The 21,081-nt window shown below is 39.0% G+C and overlaps 1 protein-coding gene across 7 annotated transcripts in view; it reads left to right on the top strand.

The window, feature by feature from the left end:
- Window positions 1-11,882, top strand: part of LOC116754783 (RE1-silencing transcription factor-like) — a 195,577-nt gene extending 183,695 nt beyond the window's left edge. For all 7 annotated transcript variants that reach the window (XM_032633718.1, XM_032633719.1, XM_032633720.1 and 4 more), the window contains one exon: window positions 6,314-11,882. In XM_032633718.1, coding sequence (XP_032489609.1) covers window positions 6,314-8,265 — 1,952 coding nt within the window. In that variant the 3' untranslated portion in view covers window positions 8,266-11,882. The remainder of the gene's footprint in view (window positions 1-6,313) is intronic.
- The last annotated feature ends 9,199 nt before the right edge of the window (window positions 11,883-21,081 follow it).

A 21,081-nucleotide genomic window follows, 5' to 3' on the forward strand; every position in this document is an offset into this window, starting at 1 on the left:
CTAGGTTCTTCAGAACCTTTTTTTTTTTTTTAGATTCCATATATATGTGTTAGCATACGGTATTTGTTATTCTCTTTCTGACTTATTTCACTCTGTATGACAGGCTGTAGGTCCATCCACCTCACTACAAATAACTCAATTTCATTTCTTTTCTGTGGCTGAATAATATTCCATTGTATATATGTGCCACATCTTCTCTATCCATTCATCTGTCGATAGACACTTAGGTTGCTTCCATGTCCTGTCTGTTGTAAATAGAGCTGCAGTGAACATTGTGGTACATGACTCTTTGAATTATGGTTTTCTCATGGTATATTCCCGGTAGTGGGATTGCTGGGTCGTATGGTAGTTTTATTTTTAGTTTTTTCTTTAACTTTTTAAAAAACATTTATTTTATTTATTTATTTTTGGCTGCATTGGGTCTTTGTTGCTGCGTGTGGGCTTTCTCTAGTTGCGGTGAGCAGGCTTCTCATTGCAGTGGCTTCTCTTGTTGTGGAGCATGGGCTCTAGGCACACGGGCTTCAGTAGTTGTGGCTTGTGGGCTTTAGAGCGCAGGCTCAGTAGTTCTGGAGCACACACTTAGTTGCTCTGCGGCATGTGGGATCTTCCTGGACCAGGACTCGAACCCTTGTCCCCTGCATTGGCAGGCAGATTCTTAACCACTGCACCACCACGGAAGCCCTATTTTTAGTTTTTTAAGGAATCTCCATACTGTTCTCCGTAGTGGCTGTATCAATTTACATTCCCACCAACAGTGCAAGAGGGTTCCATTTTCTCCACACCCTCTCCAGCATTTATCCTTTGTAGATTTTTTGATGATGGCCATTCTGTGAGGTGATACCAAATTGTAGTTTTTTTTTTTTTTTTTTTGTGGTACGCGGGCCTCTCACTCTTGTGGCCTCTCCCGTTGTGGAGTACAGGCTCCGGATACGCAGGCTCAGCGGCCATGACTCACGGGCCCAGCCTCTCCGCGGCATGTGGGATCTTCCCGGACCGGGGCACGAACCCGCGTCCCCTGCATCGGCAGGCGGACTCTCAACCACTGCGCCACCAGGGAAGCCCACCAAATTGTAGTTTTGATTTGCATTTCTCTAATGATTACTGATATTGAGCATCCTTTCATGTGTTTGTTGGTGATCTGTATATCTTCTTTGGAGAAATGTCTGTTTAGGTCTTCTGTCCATTTTTGGTTTGGGGTGTTTGTTTTTTTGATGTTGAGCTGCATGAGCTGCTTGTAAATTTTGGAGATTAATCCTTTGTCAGTTGCTTCGTTTGCAAATATTTTCTCCCATTCTGAGGGTTGTCTTTTCATCTTGTTTATGGTTTCCTTTGCTATGCAAAAGCTTTTAAGTTTCATTAGGTCCCATTTGTTTATTTTTGTTTTTATTTCCATTTCTCTAGGAGGTGGGTCAAAAAGGATCTTGCTGTGATTTATGTCATAGGGCGTCCTGCCTGTTTTCCTATAAGAGTTTTATAGTGTCTGGTCTTACGTTTAGGTTTTTAATCCATTTTGAGTTTATTTTTGAGTATGGTGTTAGGGAGTGTTCTAATTTCATTCTTTTACATGTAGCTGTCCAGTTTTCCCAGCACCTCTTATTGAAGGGGCTGTCTTTTCTTCATTGTATATTCTTGCCTCTTTTATCAAAAATAAGGTAACCGCATGTGCTTGGGTTTATCTCTGGGCTTTCTATCCTGTTGCATTGATCTATATTTCTGTTTTTGTGCCAGTACCATACTATCTTGATTACTGTAGCTTTGTAGTATAGTCTGAAGTCAGGGAGCCTGATTCCTCCAGCTGTGTTTTTCTTTCTCAAGATTGCTTTGGCTATTCAGGGTCTTTTGTGTTTCCATACAAATTGTGAAATTTTTTGTTCTAGTTCTGCGAAAAATGCCAGTGGTAGTTTGATAGGGATTGCATTGAATCTGTAGATTGCTTTGGGTAGTATAGTCATTTTCACAGTGTTGATTCTTACAATCCAAGAACATGGTATATCTCTCCATCTGTTTGTATCCTCTTTAATTTCTTTCATCAGTGTCTTATAGTTTTGTGCATACAGGTCTTTTGTCTCCTTAGGCAGGTTTATTCCTAGGTATTATTTTTTTGTTGTTGCAATGGTAAATGGAGTGTTTCCTTCATTTCTCTTTCAGATTTTTCATCATTAGTGTATAGGAATGCCAGAGATTTCTGTGCATTAATTTTGTATCCTGCTACTTTACTAAATTCGTTGATTAGCTCTAGTAGTTTTCTGGTAGCATCTTTAGGATTCTCTATGTATAGTATCATGTCATCTGCAAACAATAACAGCTTTACTTCTTCTTTTCCAATTTGGATTCCTTTTTCTTCTCTGATTGCTGTGGCTGAAACTTCAAAACTATGTTGAATAAGAGTGGTGAGAGTGGGCAACCTTGTCTTGTTCCTGATGTTAGAGGAAATGGTTTCATTTTTTCACCATTGAGAATGATGTTGGCTGTGGGTTTGTCATATATAGCCTTTATTATGTTGAGGTAAGTTCCCTCTGTGCCTACTTTCTGGAGGGTTTTTATCATAAATGGGTGTTGAATTTTGTCGAAAGGTTTTTCTGCATCTATTGAGATGATCATATGGTTTTTCTCCTTCAGTTTGTTAATATAGTGTATCACATTGATTAATTTGGGTATATTGAAGAATCCTTGCATTCCTGGGATAAACTCCACTTGATCATGGTGTATGATCATATGGTTTTTCTCCTTCAGTTTGTTAATATAGTGTATCACATTGATTAATTTGGGTATATTGAAGAATCCTTGCATTCCTGGGATAAACTCCACTTGATCATGGTGTATGATCCTTTTAATATGCTGTTGGATTCTGTTTGCTAGTATTTTGTTGAGGATTTTTGCAACTCTGTTCATCAGTGCTATTGTCACATAGTTTTCTTTCTTTTTGACATCTTTGTCTGGTTTTGGTATCAGGGTGATGGTGCCCTTGTAGAATGAGTTTGGGAGTGTTCCTCCCTCTGCTATATTTTGGAAGGGTTTGAGAAGGATAGGTGTTAGGTCTTCTCTAAATGTTTGACAGAATTTGCCTGTGAAGCCATCTGGTCCTGGGCTTTGTTTGTTGGAAGATTTTTAATCCCAGTCTCAATTTCAGTGCTTGTGATTGGTCTGTTTCTATTTTTTATTTCTTCCTGGTTCAGTCTCGGAAGGTTGTGCTTTTCTAAGAATTTGTCTGTTTCTTCCAGATGGTCCATTTTATTGGCATATAGTTGCTTGTAGTAATCTCTCATGATCCTTTGTATTTCTGCAATGTCAGTTGTTACTTCTTTTTCATTTCTAATTCTATTGATTTGATTCTTTTCCCTTTTTTTCTTGATGAGTCTGGCTAATGGTTTATCATTTATCTTCTTAGGACTACTCCTTTTAAGATTAAAAAAATATTTTCTTAAGCAAAAATTATTTTCCTCTCACCAAATACTTGATGGTTACTATGGAGGCACTTTTTTTTTTTTGGCTGCACATCTCTCAGGATCTTAGTTCCCCGACCAGGGATTGAACCTGTACCCCCTGCAGTGGAAGCGCAGAGTCCTAACTGCTGGACCACCAGGGAATTCCGTGGAGGCACTATTTAATAGCTGGGTCATTTGACACATTTTATGGTTTGAGAGTCTTTTTATGAATTTTAGTTTTTTTTTTTTTTTGGCCACTCCAGGCAGCATGTAAGATCTTAGTTCCTCCATCAGTGATCAAACCCGTGCCCCTTGCATTGGAAGCTCAGAGTCTTAACCACTGGACTGCCAGGGAAGTCCCTAGAATAATTTTTTAATAATTTTAATTAAGGTTTAATTTACACATACGAAAATGCACGCATCTTAGGTATACGGGGCAGTGACTTTATGTTTTCTCTTGTTTGACTACACCATCTAGGTGGAGACATGAAATGTTTTACCACCTTCAGAAAAGTTCCCTCCTTACCCTTTCTAGTCAGTACTCCCATAGTCCCTCCTCAACTGATACTCTGACTTATGTTAAAAAATGTAACATCTTTCTGTAAAATTTTTTTTTTTTTTTGTAAAATATTTTTGAGACAGATTTCATGCTGTATTTTCAGAACTCTAAATTTATTGCTGAGTAGTATGCCCGTTACTCACTAATTAAAATTTCCCTTGTTACTCTTTCTGGGCTCTTCTTGATAAGCATGTGTAAAGCTTATAAAACTCCCTTTTTGAATTTGCCTTACATCTGTAAATTCATTTGGGAAGAATTAAACAGACATCTGACATTTATAAAGATGAAAAGCAGGTAAATTTTACCAGAACTGGAAAAGGGAATTAAGTTAAAACTGTTGGTACAGGGCAAAAGAATTTTCATTCAGCTAGGTATTAATAAGCTAAACTTGATGAATTGATTTTCCAATACAAGAAAGATTTGATGGCAATAAAGCAAAATTGGGGGTGGGGTGAATAAATCAAATAAATGATGTCACAGTTTTATACAGACTCCTAGGAACTCCCATTCTCTGACCGTTTCACAGGTGGGGGCTTGCATCTTGTTTGATGCTGGCTGTGAAAATACTCTCATTCATTAGGGCTTATAAAATGATGACATTTTCTTTATAATTCTTTTAAGAGAACAACTATTTTTCTGAAGAGATAAACTCCATTTATCAGCTGTTTGTTTACTCAAAAGTAGGATTTATGTACTAAGGCAGGATAGGCACATGAAATCTTCCCTTTTGTTTACCTATTCTAAAACTTACCAGTTCATTCCAAAAGTGATGACTTACAGGTAATGTGTATTGACTGCTTGGCTATCTGTGCTTTGCTAAGAGCTCTATGTGGATTAGATTACTTATAGTTCACAACACTTAAGAATACTTTACAGATGAGGAAATTGAGCCTTAGAGAGTTTTCAGTACCTTGCTCAAGACTTCACAGTAAGTTGCAGAGCCCATATTTGATCTCCGCACGTATTTTTACTGTAGGACAAGTTCTTAACCGTTATGTCACATACCTTTTCCCCATTCTGTGTCTATATATGTTAAGTAAATGTCTCCATTCAAGTCATTCAATGGAGAGGACAAGATAGGGTGAAGTATAGAGTAATGTAGCATATTGTTAGAAACCTCTATTCACGAATCTGTTAGTGGACTAATATGGAAAAGAGTTGTCCAGTTAGCTGCATTTACAATCTGACATGGGCGGGTAAGTTTTTGTTTTGTGATCGAGTATTCTATCATCAGACATTTTTTAATCATGTAAAACTCACCATCTACATGGTTTTACTTCATGTCTGAGTAGTTTTGCTTTATGAAAAAATTAAATAAGATTTGATGTAAATTTGAGAATGTTTGAGAGATGAATTTTCATAAATGTCAATTTCCATTTTTCTGCTATGCATTCCATTGGACCAGTGGGGTATGGATACCATTTGGTAATATTTGCTAGAGTGTGATCTAGATGGGTATGTATTCAGATAGAATGAATTAATCTTAATGCCTTTAATTTGGGGGTTGGGGTGGGCTTCTAGTCTTGTATGTACGTGTGATTACTTTCTTTGCTAATTTTATATACCATATATATTTGTATGCCCCTTTTCATTTACCTAGTTTCTTTGCCCATTCTTTAGAAGAAGGTGGGAGAAAATCAAGAAAAGATTTCTGACTTGTTATATTTTTGCAGCAGAATAGAAACTCCAGCAGTGAAAAAGTTTGCTAAGTGAAACTTGACTCAGCTCTTGCCACGATGCACAAAAGGGTTAAATTTAAAGAAAAATCCTTTTGCTCCCTGAAGCCAAAGCATTCTTTTAAAACTTTCACACGGAAGGTCTGGGAGTGTAGCCTAGAGTGTATAATATTTCTTTTGAAGTCTCAAGGTTTATCTGAACTGTATGGGATTTTTATGTTCTATTCCATTATACATTTGTTTTAACGAAACATAAAAACTTTAAAATTATCTTATCTCTTTGAGTGCCTTTGCCCCAAAATTAACATCAAGAGCCCAAGTCACTTTTCCAGTAATTGTGTATTTCTTGATGAATCTGTGTCCTTTATTAGTGCTCGAGAGCCCTAGCTTGATGAACTTTTTTGAAGATGGTGATTAACTGATATAATTATTCTCCCATTTGTTATGAGAATCAATGTCAAGAGATAGAGGAAGGATATACAAATAAATATGGTAAATGTAATTTGCATGATAAAGTCTTCAAGAAATAGTTTTGGTGGTTTTTTGTTTGTTTGCTTTTTTACATATATCCAATTCCTTGTAAGTATGCTTGAGTAAATCTTGAATTCATTTCTTAATGTATGCCTTCTGCAACGTCTCTTGTTTACCTTCAGGTGAGAAGCCATTTAAGTGTGACCAGTGCAGTTATGTGGCCTCTAATCAACATGAAGTAACCCGTCACGCAAGACAGGTTCACAATGGGCCTAAACCTCTTAACTGCCCGCACTGTGACTACAAAACAGCAGATAGAAGTAACTTCAAAAAACACGTGGAGCTACATGTTAATCCACGGCAGTTCAACTGCCCTGTATGCGACTACGCAGCTTCCAAGAAGTGTAATCTGCAGTATCATTTCAAATCTAAGCATCCTACTTGTCCTAATAAGACCATGGATGTCTCAAAAGTGAAGCTAAAGAAAACCAAAAAGCGAGAGGCTGACTTGCCTGATAACAAAATCACCAATGAGAAGACAGAAACAGAGCAGACCAAAATGAAGGGGGATGTGACTGGGAAGAAGAACGAGAGGTCTGTAAAAGTGGAGAAAAAAGATAATGTTCCAAAAGAGAAAAAGCCTTGTAGTAATGCCTCAAGCCAAGTGACTACCAGAACTCGCAAATCGGCACTGGAAGCTAAAGAGATGGATGTGCACCCGGGAAATAATGCAGAAAAAAGCTGTAAAAGCAAGAAAAGCAAAAGGAAGACAGAAGCTGAAGCCCGTTCCTTACAAGAACCTGTGAATGATGAGGAACCTGTGACAAAAAAGAAAAAGAAGGCAGAAAGCAAATCCAGAAATAGTCAGGAAGTGCCGAAGGGTGACAGCAAAGTAGAGGAGAATAAAAAGCAAAGTAGTTGCATGAAAAACAGTGCAAAGAAGAAAACTCTGAGAAGTAAATCATGTAAAAAAAGCGGCAAGCCTGCTCAGAGGAGGCCCACTCAGATAGAGCCTCCTCCTCCCTTGGAGTCTGCTGAGGGGGGGCCTGTTCAGACGGAGCCTCCTCCCGCCGCCCCCCCATCTCCTCCCCCTCCCCTTGCCCCCGAGCGGCATGCTGAGGTCGAGGTTGTTCAGGCGGAGCCGCCGCCTCCTCCTCCCCCTCCCCCCCCATCTCCTCCTCCACCTCTTCCCCCCGGGGGGCATGCTGAGGTCGAGGTTGTTGAGAAGGGGCCTGTTCATGCGGAACCTCCTCCTCCCGTGGAGCCGATCCCCAAAAGGTCTCCTCACAAAGATAATGGCAAGGAAAAGTCCAACATGCAGAGTGAAATGGCGCAGAAGGAGCAAGTCCTTATTGAAGTTGGCTTAGTGCCTGTTAAAGACAGGCAGCTTCTAAAGAAAAGTGCCGGTGCACAGGATCTCTTACCACCATCACCACCTCTGCCAAAGGAAGACTTAAAAGAGGAAGAGTCAGAAGACCAAAAATTAGTCCCTGCAGGCGAAGGACATAAAGAGGCTCCTCTTCAAAAAGTGGAAGCAGAAGAGGCAGATAAGAGTCTAGCTGGTCTTGCTGCTGTTACCAAGGCATCTGCCAGTATTTCATCCTCTGAACAAAACTTGAATATGCCAGAGGGTGAAACTTCAGATGGTAAACATCAGGCTGACGCTATGCTTTGTGAAATGAAGATGGACGCTGATGAGAAGAAAACAGAGAATCCCCCCGGCAGAGACTCGGCGGTTGAAGAACCAGCTTCACCGCCACTTCTTCCTCTACCGCTAGAAAAATGTGAAGCAGTGTCCACAGCTACTGTGGCATCACCTCCTGTCACCGTGGCAGTAAATGAGTCTCAGGAAATGGATGAAGACGAAGGCATCCACAGTCATGATGGAAGTGACCTAAGTGACAACATGTCAGAGGATAGTGATGACTCTGGATTGAATGGGGCTCGGCCGGTTCCACAAGAGACTAGTAGAAAAAATGGAAAGGAAGCCTTGGCAGTCAAAGTGGCCGAGGGAGATTTTGTTTGTATCTTCTGTGATCGTTCTTTTAGAAAGGAAAAAGATTACAGCAAACACCTCAATCGCCATTTGGTTAATGTATACTTCCTTGAAGAGGCAGCTCAAGGGCAGGAGTAAATAAACTTTGGGCAAGGCTTCAGTTCTTAGTTTGTAAGGTCTGTGACATTTTGTATTCATTTGTAGTAGTAGACAGCCTTTTGTTTTTAAAAAATTGCTTTAATTAGTATCCAGTCTTGATTTTTAAGTGGCATTCTTTTCCTTAGGAATCCGTGTACCTAATGATGTACACATTTTAGCAAAGCCAAGGGAGTTAGTGTAATAAACCAGCAGACATCTAAATCTGTTAGCTTTTGCTTTTAATTGAACCCAGAAGGCTAAGGTGGTATTAGAGCATTCTATCGATTTGTTCAGCTATAACTTGTGAGTTTTTTCCTCATGTCTATCTTCCTGTTTCACGTTAGTTTATTCTTAGTTCCTTGTTTAGCTCTGTAAAAATTAGCATACTTAAATAGCAAATTACTTGAAGAATTTGCCTGCTTTATATAAAGTTAGCACTTTAAAATTGTTTTAGAGATGAGAAGAGACATTTAAATTGAAGAGAAATTCTCCCAACAATGGACGTTATATCAGTCCAGGTATTTACTTCCTGAGTTTTGATCAGTATATGTGTTTTGTGTATGTCAGTCGTCATAAAAAGTGGTTTTGGTGGTTTTTTTTTTTTTTTCGGTGCTTTAATGCCTTAAGATGTTGCACATTGTTGTTTTTAACCTATGCAGTTAAATTTTTTCTAGAAATAGCATTTGTGTTGTAACACTTTATATCTATATATGCATGTTTATTTTGACCTCTTTGGAGGGTTGCTTAAGTCTTGTTTGCAAAAGAGCAGTTTTCTTTTCCCCTGCTGCAATTGTCTTTTTTGCAGAATATTAGTCTGTTCAAATTTGTGAGCAAATGAAAGATGCCGATTCAGTCCATTGATTTTGATTTTAACATCTTATATCTGTGCCAGAATCTGTATTTCATATAAGTTATTTAATTTAAATTGATGTGGTGAATCACAGCTCACAGTTTGAACTTTACAATAAATAAACCACTAGGCTCCATACTGAATGGATTTTTATCTCAAGTACCAACCGTAAGTAAACTTTTGGCCTGTTTTAGTAGATTTACTTCCTAAATGTATGGTGTTAAATCGTATCTTAGAGGAAAACCTCTTCTCATAGATGGTTGGTGTTTTTATGGCTACTCGCTGAATAAAGAATTGTAATTTTTATCTGGAAGCTGCAAATCTGGAATTAGGAGGCATAGTTACTCCTTCAAGTTATACAGGATTATCAGTTTGTGAGATTCCAAAGCCATAGCAATTATGTGGAAAACCTAGGATGAGAAAGGGTAGTATGAGTGCTGGTAGACCAGCTGCTACTTCCTGTGAATTCAATGAAAAAGGCCTGGTGAAAGTTAAGTTCAGTCCAGATTAAAAAATCATACTTTCTCAGGGATGTCCTGGCTGTTCCCGGGACAGCCTTTTTCTACAGGTGAGGCCTCAAATGAATAGAAGCTATTCTGGTGTTCCTACAGGACCACTTTGTATGGAAAAGAGTATGTACCCCATATTTGTTAGTAGGTTCTTTGGCCAGTCACCAAAGAATATGAAAGGTTCTAACATAGGTTTTTTTCCTTGCTGATAAGTTATTCATTACAGTAAAATAAAATATGATCCCAGTAGGGAACTTTGATTCCGATCCTCCCATGTTCTATTCTGAAGTAACCACTTTATATTTCATTTATTTTCTTTTGTCTGGTGATCTCTGAGGCAGGTTTCAGAGTTTGGCAATGCAACATGAAAGATTAGGGAAAAAGTGTGGGTAGAAAACTTATTAACCTGAGAGTGAAATTTAAGGTAAAAGACATTTGAACCTTGGAATTGGCTGGGAGGCCAAAGATTTAAAGAAGCAGAAGATTTTCTCAAGACATGAGTAAGTTGTCTGTTACTGGTGTGTGTTTTGTTGAATTGTAGGTGAATTTCTCAGCTCTGACAATCATTGTCAAACAGATCAATCTGCAAATATTTATGTTTTAAAACTTAAATTATAAAGCTAGTTAAACCTTTCTAACAACTAGATTTAATATTCATGGATACATTTTATGTTAAAAAGTTACCTTTTACAGTACATATGAAAATATTTGTGTTAAGTTCAAATTGGAGATTGGGAATCAGTTTGGGGAAGAGGTTTTGTGGATTCTTTGACACTTCAAAAGAAAAAAATATGACTTCTGGGGAATTGGACTAATTTTCTTATTTAGATTTAAAACTAGAATTTCAAAAACAAAAATGTGAAGGAAATTAAAACCCCTTATTATTAAAGTGATCTGTGAAAACATTGTTACTGGAAATTGAATGAACTTGAGGCCTTTCCTCCAGAAAACAAGGACTTGTCAGGCCTATATTAGGTTCTGAACCTTAATGCCATGTATTTGTTCTTACTAAAAATTGTTTCATCGAAAAGTATATTAGTAATACGAACTTCTGGTCTAGTTGGGAGTTCTTCCATTTGAAAAATGTGCTATTTGCATGAGACTGTTTGAATCTTTTTGTTTTCTCAGTTTCCCCTCCACTGGATAGGATTGAAGCTAGACTTTTCCCTTTTGATAACAGAATAAAAAGTGAACATCTAGTTTATAAATTGATGTTTAGTATTAGAGTGAAAGTTGAAATACTTAGAATACATTATAAGCCTAATGCTAGGTAGCCTTGTAAAAATAGATCTCTTTTAACTATCCTCTGCACCTATATTCACATTGCTTTTCAAGATATTTTAAGTTATATTTTTTTCCTCTTTTCAGAGCTGCTTCTTTGGGGCTCTTTTTTTTTTTTAATTGAGGTGTAATTCACAAAGGGCTACATTTTATTGATAAGACTTCTTATAACTATTGCTAGATGTTTTGCTCTAGTCTTCCAGGAAGGGCCATTTTATTTTTTAGAGTCACTTCTAAAGTCATGTGGTCCTTAACTTTGGGGACTCTTGCGTCTGAGTGCTAATTCAGATTTAAGCCTAAGTAACCTCATTGCCTCTCACCCCATGAATGTTGACAATGGATGAAATACTTTGCTGTAGTTCTGGACTAAAATGCTGGGGAAGAAACTTAATTTTCTTTTTTGCACAAATCAGGAAAACAGCTACTGTGCAGAGTTTCCTTTTGACCTCAGCAGATGAACTGGACTGATAGTGTTAATTCAGATTTAAGAAATTATCTGAATCTTGGTTTGAGTTGATTCGGGATCTACATGCAATATTAACTAGATCGGATACCTTTTATATTTTCACATGTATACATAGGCTCTCCTCACCCTCATCAACATCCATTAGTTGTTGAACTTTGTGAACTGGCATTGAAACATTACAACAATGTTTTGTTGCACCAGTTTTGTAAAGTTTTACAGTGCAATACCTGTTACTTTTCAGAGACAAACCAAAGGTTAATTTCTCAAGGATCTTGCTGTTTGCTTTAGCAGCATTTGATGGAGTATCTTTTATATATATATATATATATATATATACATTTGTAATAGATGAAAAATAAACCAGATTGCAAATCCTTTTTTTTTTTTGAAGCAAAACCATGTACCAGGTTTTTGGTCCATATTGTGTAGGATAAGTTAAATTGCATTCTATTAACCCATATGAGTGTATTTCTGTATGCATAGTTATGTTGAAATAAAGTTTTAAAAAGCATTTTATGCCTTTGTTATTTTTGGTACATCAAATGTCAAGGAAGCCAAATTTATTTGGCCGGAACTGCAAGTGTATTAATAATTCTCAAAATATTTTCCCCCTGATAACCTAGGTAAGTAGAAAGGTGGTGGAAGTCTTTATTTGGGGTAAACAATCCAGTGGGTAGTAGTCCAAATCCTCTCTTCCTGTAATCTGCATTCTGGGAAGTGGATGTGGAGGTAGGGGAGAAACAACCTGAAGACAATTTTATAGGAAGTTTTATGTGGTAATATTTTCCAAACCACAGGTCCCCTTAACAGTTGTAATATACATGTCCATTCTCAGTAGCAGGCCTGGTATCAGTAAATTTTCACACGTAATTGGAAAAAGATGCGTTGAAGGGAAAATAAGATTAAGTTACATTGAATGTTCACTGAATGCTAGGGCAGTATTTTAAGGATTTTACTGTACTAGTGGAAGTCTGAGATGAAAGTGAAATCCAAAGGAAAGTGATAAGCCATATTGTAGTAAGGTTCTGCTTCCTTTGTTAATGGAAATAAACAGTTGTGCTTTATGTTGAAGGCTTAGGTATTTGTGGACTTGAGAGAAAAGGGAGAGTGAGTTGGAGAAACATCAGAACAACTGGATTGCATTCTGTCCTGATGCAGCAGGTGACCTAGAAGATCGTGAGTCAGGAAAGAACGCATATTTTTTGTTGAATTGATGAGTGATTCACCCTCTTTCCCCTCCAGCAAGACTTTATCAGCGAAAAGCAAAATGAATTTCCACCATTTATTTTATTGGCATGGTGGAATCGATAACAGGAAGTATGAAAATTTCTGCCTAACTAAGGATATATGGGGAATTTATCATGAATATATAAATGTTATTGATGTGTGACTTGGTTTGTTACCCTCAAGTTACAAGTGTGTTTGGTTACAAGTGTGTTTCTCCAGTGCTTTGCTACTCCTTTCTCAGTCATCCGTTTTACGTTTACCCTTTGGCCATGCTTGTATTCTGGTCATGTCTCACTAAGGGCTTGACCCTAGTTTGTAGGCAGAGTTAACGGTACGGTAGTATGAACTCCCCTCCAAGAGTACTTCAGAGGTCTCGTCCTCAGCTCCATAAGGGCAGGTTGGTGAAGATGCTAAGGATAATGTACTGATCTCTGGTAATCGGGAAGTTTCAGTGTCACAAAATGCCTTTTTAAAGGATTTTGATGCTTGCTGTACTAAGTGCTTGGTTGGCCTTGCAATTAGAGCTGGTTCACGATGGGCCTCTTACTACTGTAATTGGGCAAATCATTTTTAACTTTACTGAACCTGTTTCTTCATCCAGAAAATGGGGGCATATGGTACTTCTATCCATAGAGTGGCTTTTGAGTGTTAAATGCTTTTTTGTTGGTTTTTTAAATATTTTTTTTTGTCTCTGCTGCATGGCTTATGGGATCTTAGTTCCCCGATCAGAGATTGAACCTGGGCAATGGCATTGGAAGCACCGAGTGCGAACCACTGGACCGCCAGGGAATTCCCAAGTGTTAAGTGCTTATTAAGCACTTAGCCTAGTGCTTGGCATGTAGTTTTAGTATTAAGACCTTTTCCACTAGATAAGAAAGCAAGTAAGTATCCTTAAATATATAAAGTGCTTCCTCTATTTGGCATTGATTAAGTTGTATAAGCCACCTGCTTCTCTTCCATGTCTTGCAAAATAGCTTTTAATGTTAAAGTAGTATGTGGGTTTTTGTGTCAGATGATATTGTAATCTCCACTAGAGTCAGAATGCTTTTGTATTCACTGCTTTACTCAAGTACCTAAAACAATATCTGGCCCTTAGAAGGGCAGATAGTTGATTGCCCAGGCCAAGGATTGTGTTTGTGGTTTTCTGTGTGTGTGCTTCTCCTTAATTTCAACTAATTAATATACAATGATCGTTTTACTGTAACTTAAAAATTCTGGTAATACAGAAATCTTGGTTCATAGACTTCGGTATTGTCTGGATGCATTAGCAAGGCAAGGAGGAGAGTTCACCCAAGTAGCAGGAAATAGCAAGTCTTGAGAAAGCGACTTTAAGAAACAGAAATGTTTAAACTTACAGAGAAGTTGGAGGAGTGGTACCCTGAAATCTTGTGTACCCATTATTTGGATCCACCACTCACATTTTGCCTTCTGTATATTATGTGTGTCTTATGTGGTGGACCCCCAGAAATTAAGTTGTAGGCATACCCCTTCATCTCTGAATACTTCAGTTTGTATCTCCTAAGGATAAGGGCATTCTCTTGTACAATCATACTGTAAAAATCAAATTCAGGACCTTAATTGTGCCAAATCGCTTAATACTAATCTTTAACCATCTCCCTGTTCCTAATCCCTCGTTGTATTTAGCTGTCACATCTCTTCAGTTTCCTTTAATTTGGAATAACTCCTTAGCATTCGTCCTTCACAGCATGAAGAGTTGGAAGCTGTTTAAAGAATGCTCCTTAATTTGGATTATTCTGATGGCTTCTTCATGCCTCAGTTCAGGTTATGCATCTTGGCGGGAATAGTAAGTACTGGTGTATTACATCAGAAGGTACATGATGCCGTTATTGGTTGTGTTAATCTTTACTATTTGGTTAATGTGTTGTCTACCAGATTTCTCCACTAAGTTATTATTTATTTCCCTTTGTAATTAACATTCTGTGGGATGATATAGTGAAATTATCTTCAACAAACCCAGTGATTTTAGCGTATATTGATTTTTTGCTTGAGTCAATTATATCTTTTATGGTAACTGATACTCTGTATCAAAAAGAGCTTTCTTTCTCCTTTCCCCATAGACCCAGGTTCTTGTTTCTGTGTTATCTCACAGTCATTTGTTTACCCCCATTCATCCTGTGGGGTTGGGGGAGGGTGCCCTTTCAGGCTCCCTAAATGAGACTCGTGAGACTATTACACTGAACAACTGAAACTCAGATTTATCACATTTCTCTCTGCTTATCTTGTAACAGTGCGATAAAATTTATGAAAGCTTGATGGAATGCCTTAAGGGTTAAGTTGTGGAAATTTACCAGTGGTCAAGATTCTACCACCAGAAGGGGCAATTTTAGAGAACAGAATCCTAATTCTTATATTGATTTTGAAATACCACACCTTTCATTTCATTTTTTTTGTGCTCTAATTACTTTTTAAAGATAACATAATGCACGTACAACTGCATACTTATAAAACTCAAACACGTTAAAATCTATCTTGACTAGCTCTCTTCCTACTAGTCTTCTTACTCTCATTTGTTTCTTAATTAACTACTATTAATGGTTAATATTAACTCTTTACCTCCATATGCGTATGCATGTTAAATGCTTGATTTCTATGCATTTTACATAACCGAGATTATTGATACTCTGCAATGAGTAGAATTTGGAGATCTTTAGTCAGTATTTAGGACTATCTTCATTCTCTACAACTGTCGCATCATGTTTTATTGTATGGATATATCTGGTTTTATCACTTTAATTATTGCCAAAATTGGTTGACACTCTGGAGGTACTTCGAGAGTGGACGCCATGTGAAGTGAGTGATTCAGGGAACCCATAATATCTTACAGCCTTACAAGTTATGTTTATACTTGTGTTCTTAAGATAGAACTTATTTCAGGGCTTCCCTGGTGGAGCAGTGGTTAAGAATCCGCCTGCCATTGTGGGGGACACGGGTTCGAGCCCTGGTCCAGGAAGATCCCACATACCGCGGAGCAACTAAGCCCGTGTGCCACAACTACTGAGCCTGCGTTCTAGAGCCCATGAGCCACAGCTACTGAAACCCACACGCCTAGAGCCCATGCTCTGCAACAAGAGAAGCCACTGCAATGAGAGGCCTGCGCACTGCAAAGAAGAATAACGCCCACTTGCTGCAACTAAAAAGCCTGTGTGTAAGCAACGAAGAACCAATGCAGCCAAAAATAAATTAAAAAAAAAAGGTAGAACTTTCAGATTTGCTAACACTAATCATGTCTTGCACTCTTGATGTTCAAGTTTTTTTTTGTTTGTTTTAACACAGAAGATGTATATATTCGGGATGTTTAATTTAGTGTTGCTTATAATAACAAAATGATGGATAACGTGTTCATTTAACATTCATCATTGATGTGGTAAGGGAGTGGAGATAGCCTAGATTTGCATCTGAATGGAGTTTTTGGTCATCTTAAATTTAGGAAAGTAATACACCCACAGTTTAAAAAAAAAAAAAACTATTCCTAAAAGATTTATGATGAAATCAAAATCCTACAGCCTTGTGTTCCCTCCTTTTCTCAGTCACGTAGCTGCTCTATGTATCTGACTCCTGAGGTAAATTTAAGTTAGCATCAAATTTCTTATTTGATAAATTTACAGTGGATTCTCTTCACCTAGGTTAGAATATATAGCATGTTATACTGCATTTTCCTCAAGGTGATGAACATGCTTTAACCTTGTGGTGGATGAAAGTGGCCACAGATTCTTTGCAGCCCTTCCTATCAGCTTGAGTCTGCGCTGCCATTGCGACTTGCTTTGACCAGTAGAATGCAGAAGAGTGACATTGCGTGATTTCTGAGTTTCAGCCTCCAGAGGCCTTGCAGCTTCTACTCTCATGCTTTTTCTGAACATGATGACCTTGTGAACAAGCCTGAACTGGCCTACTTTAGGATGATATTCTAGGTAGAGAGAGGGACCCATGGAAAAAGGTCCAGGTTTCTCACCTATTACAGCCATCGCAGCTGAAGCTTCTGACATGGACTGAGGTCTGTAAATGCATGTCCCCATAGAGCAGAAGAAACACTGAGCAGAGCCCAGATTAAACTGCCCAACTAAAGAGACAAATAGAAGCTGTTTCAAGTCACTAAGTTTTGGGGTGGTTAGCTGCTCAGCAACATATGTGGATACAAACCTAATTATGCCCTCAATCTGGTTAAAAAAGAAGCGTTTCCAATTGACAAATGAGTAACTGTACCTAGAAGTTACTGAAGCCATGCTGAATGGTAGAGTTGGTGGGTTAGTGGGACTGCTAAGCATTGTTTTCTTTTATTGAACAGTCTTAGTCAAGTCCCTGTGTTGCAAATCTTCAACACATTCCTCAGAATTACTTTATGTAATAGCCTTAGTTGTCCAGTGAAAAACACATTTTCTTTAGCTAGTGCTTCAATAAAATACATCTTTCATCTGATATTTTAAGGGACAGTCGTCCCCATTTTTCTAATTTTCCTTCCTGTTGAATATTTAACCATAGTTTAAAGTCAAAGACAGGAAAAAAATCTTTTTAGGCCAGATGTTAAATGCTGAGGAAAACTGGAGATTAATAAAAAGCCTTTAAGTGGGCAACCAGGATCCCCTTTTAGTGAAAGTAAGATGTGAAAAGGAACAGGAAACAGGATGAGTGCTACACAAGTACAAAAGACAAGGCCACTTAAGTTCAGGGCCAAATTTTGTTTTTGAAGCTATTGGTTTTGTGAATAAATATGGACCACCAGTTCTCCTATGTCACTAATAGGATCAGGATTTTAAATGGGTTTCTATTTTAGGATAGTTTAGTGATCTAATTCTTTCGATGTTTGCATTCCAAATTTCCTGTGTATGTAATTTCCTATTTTTTTTTTTTTTTTTTTTTTTTTTTGCGGTACGCGGGCCTCTCACTGTTGTGGCCTCTCCCGTTGCGGAGCACAGGCTCCAGACGCACAGGCTCAGCGGCCATGGCTCACGGGCCCAGCCGCTCTGCGGCATGTGGGATCTTCCCGGACCGGGGCACGAACCTCGTATCCCCTGCATCGGCAGGTGGACTCTCAACCACTGCACCACCAGGGAAGCCCTCCTATTTTCTTAATCAGGATTGTGGGTTAGGATCTCCACTCATGCTGTGATCTGTCCGTGGTACTTGGCAAAGCTCACTAGAAATGTGAAAAGATTCCCAGCCAGCTATGAAAGCACTTTCGTTTTAAAGCTGCCTGAGATGGTAAGACAGCATGGAAATCACAGTGGGACACTTGTTTAGGTTTGGGCAGCATTGCTGAAGTAAGACAGCAAGGGTGCAGCACACCGTGCGCGTGCGCGCGCGCACACCCCCCCCCCCCCCCCACACCAACTCTGAGGAATTGTTTTTAGGAGTATTCTTCTCAGGCTGGAATTTTATATGGGAGGATTCAAAGGAAATTAGGAAGGGTCAGTAACACAGAGTTTACAAGAAAATTGTGTCATTACCTTCTTTGGAGGTCTTCAAAGTGGTTTTCTTTTCTAAGATAACACATTTCCCTCCTAAGGTTGAAAAGTTCTCGCTTTTAGATTTGTAATGGATTCTAGTAAATACAGGAAGTATTGTTGCATGGTTAAAAACCTGGGTGCTGTTGGAACTTTTCTGTCCTGATTATGATGGTTGTTAAATGAACCTATATGTGTATTAAAAATCCATAGAACTGTACATTGAAAGGGAAAAAAAAAGTCATTTTTACTGTATAATTAAACAAACCCACAGGGTACTGGAGCTTGTGTTTGAATCACGGCTCTGTCACTCATTAGTTGTGTGACCCTGGGCAATTTCTTTTACCTCAGCTTCATCTCTAAATACAGGTAATAATAGTATATACCTCCTACATGGGGTTTTTCTAAGGATACAGTTAACCTATATAAAATGCTTAAAACAGTGCCTGGCTCATTGTATGTGCTAAATAAGGGCTAGCCACTAGTATTATTATAAGAATGCAAGGAATTAAAAGAAGCTATATGGGCTATCATGTGATCATAGCAGCTAGGAATAGTCTCAAATACAGCTATCTTAAGGTATTGCATTTAGGCAGGACGGGAAGAAACCCTAGAAAAGTGTCAGTGCTACTAAGCAAATTTAAGTCTGCTCTATTGCTATTTTTCAGGGAAGGCAAAAAACAACGCCCCAAATAGAAAAGTCCTCTTGTTCTAATTCATTCATTCCTGCACTGAATGCTGGCTGTTTTCCAGGGAATTACTGAAAAGTTAGAAAGGATCTTGGCAGTCTCTCATGTCCAAAATTACTTGATGATGTGTTCTCTAGCACATGTGTCTCTGTGTGGCCTCAGTTTTCTCAGATTTACCAATGCTCCCGGCCAGAGGTACTGACTGTGATTAAGCATCATACCTGTTGCATCTACCAGTGAGAATATTATGACCAAATTCTTCCACTAGGTTGATTAGCCAGAAGGTAAATTCTGAGAATTGTTTGAGAAGCAAAAGGAAGCTTCTGCAAAACAGGAACCTGGGGCTCCAAGCCATGGGTATATTAAGTATGCTCTTAGGTATATTCAGATCATGAAACTCCTGTACTAAATGAGAGAATATCGATGGTCTTTGACATGAAGGGGAAAAGTGAGGCATCATTCCTATATGTTAAAACGTTAATTTTTTTTTTTTTTTTTTTTTTTTTGCGGTATGCGGGCCCCTCCTGCTGTGGCCTCTCCTATTGTGGAGCACAGGCTCTGGACGCGCAGGCTCATTGGCCATGGCTCACGGGCCCGGCTGCTCCGTGGCATGTGGGATCCTCCCAGACCGGGGCACGAACCCGCGTCCCCTGCATTGGCAGGCGGACTCCTAACCACTGCGCCACCAGGGAAGCCCCTAAAATGTTAATCTTTAGCCATTCCTACCCACTACAGGGCATCAGTGGGGCAGACAACATAACAGAGACATTAAGAGCAGGCAGAGGTGCTACCTATTGGATTCATGTGAGTCTGAAGTTTTGTTTTATTGTTTAAGCACTACTCTTTGACAGTTGAAAGAAAACAATCCCCCGGGGAGGAGGAGAGCCGCCAAGAGAAAATGGAACATTCTGAGAAAGAATGGAAATGATTCTATTGCTCCACAAGACAGAGCCAAGTGGGAGGGAAGCCAGGGTAAATGGTCAGAGGCCATCGACAAAACAGCTCGCCTCAGCTTCAGTGCTGGGTGCCTACTCAGTGATTAACAGCTCTGCCATGTCTGACACAGGTGGAGCTCCAAGTTAGTCATCTGCAGGAAACTAGCCTTGATTTCCATTTTGCAAAAAGCGTCTGAGTGATCAGGAAACACAAGCACACAGGATTGCATCTGTGCTCCACTTCTTGGTTGTCATGGGAAGTGTCCCAAGTATCATAAACACATTTAGACTCTGGGGAACTACACAGTAAAGTCCTGATGATTGGTAGGGCTTGCTGTTGATGGTAATTAAAAATACAAAATGTGTTATGCTTCACTTTGTAACTTGAAAGAAAATGCTGCTGTTTTAAAGGTGACGGCAGGGGTGGTGGGAAGAGAGATGGGGGTACTTCAGCCTCTGTTCTGTGGACAGGAGGGGGCTGTCCTGACTCCTTGCCATTAATTTCTACCCTTTACTAATTCTTGCATGCTGCCACAGTGTAAATGATTAGTGATGGAAGGGCAGTCTTCGCACTTAGATCAATGGATTAATAAGTGTCAGTAAGCTGGGCTTCCCTGGTGGCGCAGTGGTTGAGAGTCCGCCTGCCGATGCAGGGGACACGGGTTCGTGCCCCGGTCCGGGAAGATGCCATGTGCCGCGGAGCGGCTGGGCCCGTGAGCCATGGCCGCTGAGCCTGTGCGTCCGGAGCCTGTGCTCCGCAACGGGAGAGGCCACAACAGTGAGAGGCCTGCGTACCGCAAAAAAAAAAGGAAAAAAAAAAAGTATCAGTAAGCTGACTTAGAAACTAACACAGTAAGAGAACTTTCTTATAGCAAATCCGCTGTGGATCAGTTGGATAGACCGGCAGTGATCCTGGGCTGCATTAGGTTGACAGAATGTAAATTAATAGCAGATTCTAGCAGCAGTTCACTGTCTTATGCTCAGAGGGCCTTTTCTTTTTTCTATCTGAGGTATTGTAACCACTCTTTCCTGGCTTTCCTGCCTGTTTTTGCTGAGAATCATAAAAGGTTAGGACTGAGAAATATATAGTGTAATTCCCTCATTTTCTAGATGAGAAAATGATGACCCAAAGAGACTGATATAACCAGGGAAACTGAAACTTACTTAGTAAATTGCACTGTTTGAAACTGCTAGCAAGGTACATTGGAACATTTTTTAGATATGCCTCGGTCAAAACGTAACCATTGAATTTTAGAGGTAAGAGAAACTTGAGAATATAAGTTATGAACATTTACAAATGGAATCTTTGCTGGTAGAGAGGTGTAAAAGCCTAGAGAGAAGATAAGGAGGGAGAAATGTTCTGCTCTCTAAAATACATTATAAGTTTTCAGGGTAAATAC

Source organism: Phocoena sinus, chromosome 5 (genome assembly GCF_008692025.1).
Source record: "Phocoena sinus isolate mPhoSin1 chromosome 5, mPhoSin1.pri, whole genome shotgun sequence".
Taxonomy (NCBI): Eukaryota; Metazoa; Chordata; class Mammalia; order Artiodactyla; family Phocoenidae; genus Phocoena; species Phocoena sinus.